Raw genomic sequence first — 3,503 nt, forward strand, 5'->3', positions numbered from 1 at the left:
TGCGCCCCCTGGCGCGGGGGCGGAGAGGCGGGCGAGAGGCCCTGGCTCTTACCTCCCGGGGTCCCGCGGGTGACGGCGGCAGCGGCCATTCTACCCCACACCGACCCCCCCCCAGCGCCGGCTGACAGCGGCGTCCGACGTCACTGCGCACGGGGCGGGGCTTCCCAATTAAGGAGATGGGGGTCAGGAAGGGAACCTGGGGTCAGCACACGTGGGGTTCTGGGTGGGGCGCTGGGCAGAGGGACTCGGCTTCTGAGGCTCTGAGCCAGACCGAGGGACATACTACTGGGAATTCCCCAAAAGGGCAGCAGCGCTGAGGGGCAGGATTCCAGGGTCCTGGAGGCGGAAGCTCGGCCGGCTGACTCCCAGTCCGAGAGAACGGGGCAGGGGCGGCCGACCAGTGCTGGAACCCGAGGGGCCGGGCGAGGAACACAGGACTGGGAGCAGGACCCTTCTCGCCTCGGACAAGACTCCTTGAATTTGGGGACCCAGCCCGACTTCATTGTAGCTGAGTCCTCGAGAAAGCGAAAGGAGCCCTCCTTCTCCATTGGCCTCTCCATCGCTGCATCCCAAGAAGAAAGACAACTCGGGCTCCACTTGCTTGCTTTTTAATAACAGAGCAGAGAAAACACAAGGCCAGGGGCGGGGCCTGGAGGAAAACAGAACTTGGGGTGCTCCTGTGAGAGCGGTGGGTTGATTTGGGAGCCCAGGGGGGCTGTTAATGCCTAGTTCAGAGGATGGGAAAGGCAGTTGGAGAGGCTAAGGAAGGGGAAACGCCTTCATGTCAGCAATGGGGGTGACTCTAGTGACGGAACTAGTCTTGGGTCCCTGGGGCACCACCAGTATCTCGGCACCGGTGGTTTCTCTTTACTCTTCAGACGCTGCCAACTCCATCCCCCAGGGATTGTGAAGGGGGTTCCTCCTGGCTGTGACAGTGCTGAAGGAGGCCAGAGAGTGCAGCGGCCTGGAGGCACAAGCCACCTCCTGACCCAGGGGACTCCAGGGAGACCAAAGCAGCTGTAAAGATGAGAGAAATTGAAAAAGAGAATGGAAAAGTAGATCTTTTTTCCAGATTTCCTAGTACCCAAGCTTAGGTACCTCAAAGTCTCTGGCTCTCAGCTACATTATTTTTGTTCCTCTCAAATCCAGTTCTCCAACCTAGCTCTCAGCTTCTACTGCATCTCCATGCAAGACCAGAAACCCACGTCACTCCCTCTCACTCCACCCAGTTCCACTCCAACAATACCTGGGCCCTGCCAGGAGTGAGAAAACTGTTCTCTTCTTGTGGATAGGTTGCCCTCTCCTCTTCCAGATCAGGGTATTCATTAGTGCTAGGAAATCCACAGCCCTCTTCGCCAAGCACCACTGGCTCAGATGCAGCCCCAGAGCTGCCCCACTGGGCCTTCTTCAGTCTGTGGAGACTTTAGGCTGAGGAGAGAAGTACCTGGAGGCCAGGCTTCCTGTCTCTCCATTCTTCACCTTTCTGTTCTGAAATACTTCCTGCTGGGACTCCAGGGAGTTGTCATTTCACCTCTAACTCTCCACTCCCAATTTTCTGCTCCCCTCAGACTGAAGCATGTTGTCTAGGAACCCAGAGGTGACCCCAGCCTCCCCACTGTCCTTCAGTTCTATGGTTTGCTTTCCTGTCTTCAGTGATCCAGTTTCTACTCCTTCCAGCTCATGTGGCTCATCCTCCTTACCGCAATTCCCTCCTTCTTTTCATATTACAGAAATCTGTTTCAATCACACCAAAGCCCACAGCTTCCTCCCAAGCAGTCTCCCCTCAAAGCTCCCCTCAAACCTCCCCTCAAAGCTCTCAACCCCTTCCTTAGCTCAAACTGTTCTGCCCCCAAATCCTGCATGACTGCCAGAGCCTAGATGTCTCCCTTCCTTACTCATTGATGATGCTCTGACGTCTTCTTAGGTCCTCCAGGTGGTAAGTGACAGCCCTCACCCGGGCGGGGACCCCCCCAAGCCCCTGCTGCTGCATTCTTTCTAAACATGGCCTCCTCTTCTTTCTTCTCCAAAGCATTTCAGGAGGTGGGAGCTGCTCAGGAGGATACAGACCAAGCTGGGAGCAACCAGTGGCTCTCTGTGCCAGAGAATGGGGAAAAAGAGCTAGAAAAAAGAACTGGCTCTCTCAAGGGAGCTTGGATTGAACTAGGTAGGGAGTCCGGGGTCTTGGGAAGACCTCTGTGATATCTCGAAAACATGATGACTGATTCATAGAAAGGAAGTGCACTGGTTGGGGAATACCATAGGGAAGCAGTAATGAGGAGAGCTTGGGACAGGATAGCAGTGGGTGCAATTTTAACAGAGAAGTGTTGAAGGCAGAGGGTCTGTCTTACCAGCATGGGTGGAATGTGCTGCTCCTCCAGCCAAGTGAGGCTGTGAAGAACAAAAAGGGGGCTGTAAGTGCAGAGGGGAAACATCCATCCATACTGCTTATTTAATAATCTCTCCCAACCTCGTTTCTATCATTAGGAGCTACAACGTCCACCAGCCAGTGGGAAATTAACCCCAGACTAGGGCCTATTGCTATATGGGTTTATGGTAGTTTAATCCAGTTAAGACCACATCCAGTTGGTATCCATTTTCTCCTCTACTCACCTGGGCCTTTGACTAAGGTTCTTCCAGAAGACATCTCCATAACGCTGGGGCATGAGTCTGAGGCTCTGGGAAGGCAACCTTGGTGGTGGAGATCGGCTGACCACCCTGGAACACCTGAGGGGAGGACAAGGTAGGCTCAGGTCTGGCTCTTCCCTTACAGCAATCTACTCACCCGAAGGATTCAAGGGCCATCTTTCCATGGGACTATAAAGCTGCCCAGCTTCCCTCAGGCCATGTCCTCTCTTAACCACTTTAGCTGAAGAAGGTGGTAAGGCCTCTGCCTTGAAAGGAAATTGAAGCTGGGTTGAGGGTGGAGATTGGCTATGGTTTGACCCTCAGATCTCACTGAGTCTAAGCTCTATACGGGGGATATCCAATCTTTTGGCTTCCTGGGCCACATTGGAAGAAGAAAAATTGTCTTGGGCCACACATAAAGTACACTAACACTGGCGGGGTGTGATGGCTAACGCCTGTAATCCCAGCACTTTAGGAGGCCAATGTGAGTCGATCACTTGAGGTCTGAAGTCCAAGATCAGCTTGGCCAACATGTTGAAACCCTGTCTCTACTAAAATTACAAAAAATTAGCCAGGCATGGTGGCAGGCACCTGTAATCTCAGCTACTTGGGAGGCTGAGGCAGGAGAATCCTGCCAGAGGGTGGAGGTTGCAGTGAGCCAAGATTGCGCCATTGTACTCCAGCCTGGGGAACAAGAGAGAAACTCCGTCTCAAAAAAGAAAAAAAGGCCAGGCGCGGTGGCTCACGCCTGTAATCCCAGCACTTTGGGAGGCCAAGGCGGGCGGATCACAAGGTCAGGAGATCGAGACCACGGTGAAACCCTGTCTCTATTAAAAAATACAAAAAATTAGCTGGGTGCAGTGGCAGGTGCCTGTAGT

At 53.8% G+C, this 3,503-nt stretch overlaps 2 protein-coding genes across 4 annotated transcripts in view; both read right to left on the reverse strand.

The window, feature by feature from the left end:
- Positions 1–135, reverse strand: part of CAMTA2 (calmodulin binding transcription activator 2) — a 20,661-nt gene extending 20,526 nt beyond the window's left edge. Inside the window, exon 1 of the mRNA XM_011958390.1 lies at positions 53–135. The gene's annotated coding sequence lies outside the window, so the exon portion shown is untranslated. The remainder of the gene's footprint in view (positions 1–52) is intronic.
- Positions 136–151: 16 nt separating this feature from the next.
- Positions 152–3,503, reverse strand: part of INCA1 (inhibitor of CDK, cyclin A1 interacting protein 1) — a 7,691-nt gene continuing 4,339 nt past the window's right edge. Inside the window, exons 3-7 of one of the 3 annotated variants that reach the window (XM_011958386.1) lie at positions 2,611–2,724; positions 2,349–2,388; positions 1,896–2,092; positions 1,247–1,412; positions 152–1,017 (exon numbers count right to left, since the gene is read on the reverse strand). In XM_011958386.1, the coding sequence (XP_011813776.1) occupies positions 868–1,017; positions 1,247–1,412; positions 1,896–2,092; positions 2,349–2,388; positions 2,611–2,724 (667 nt within the window). In that variant the 3' untranslated portion in view covers positions 152–867. The remainder of the gene's footprint in view (positions 1,018–1,246; positions 1,413–1,895; positions 2,093–2,348; positions 2,389–2,610; positions 2,725–3,503) is intronic. The other 2 variants (XM_011958387.1, XM_011958385.1) reach the window with 2 other exon arrangements.

Source organism: Colobus angolensis, unplaced genomic scaffold (assembly GCF_000951035.1).
Source record: "Colobus angolensis palliatus isolate OR3802 unplaced genomic scaffold, Cang.pa_1.0 Scaffold47, whole genome shotgun sequence".
In the NCBI taxonomy this organism is placed as follows: Eukaryota; Metazoa; Chordata; class Mammalia; order Primates; family Cercopithecidae; genus Colobus; species Colobus angolensis.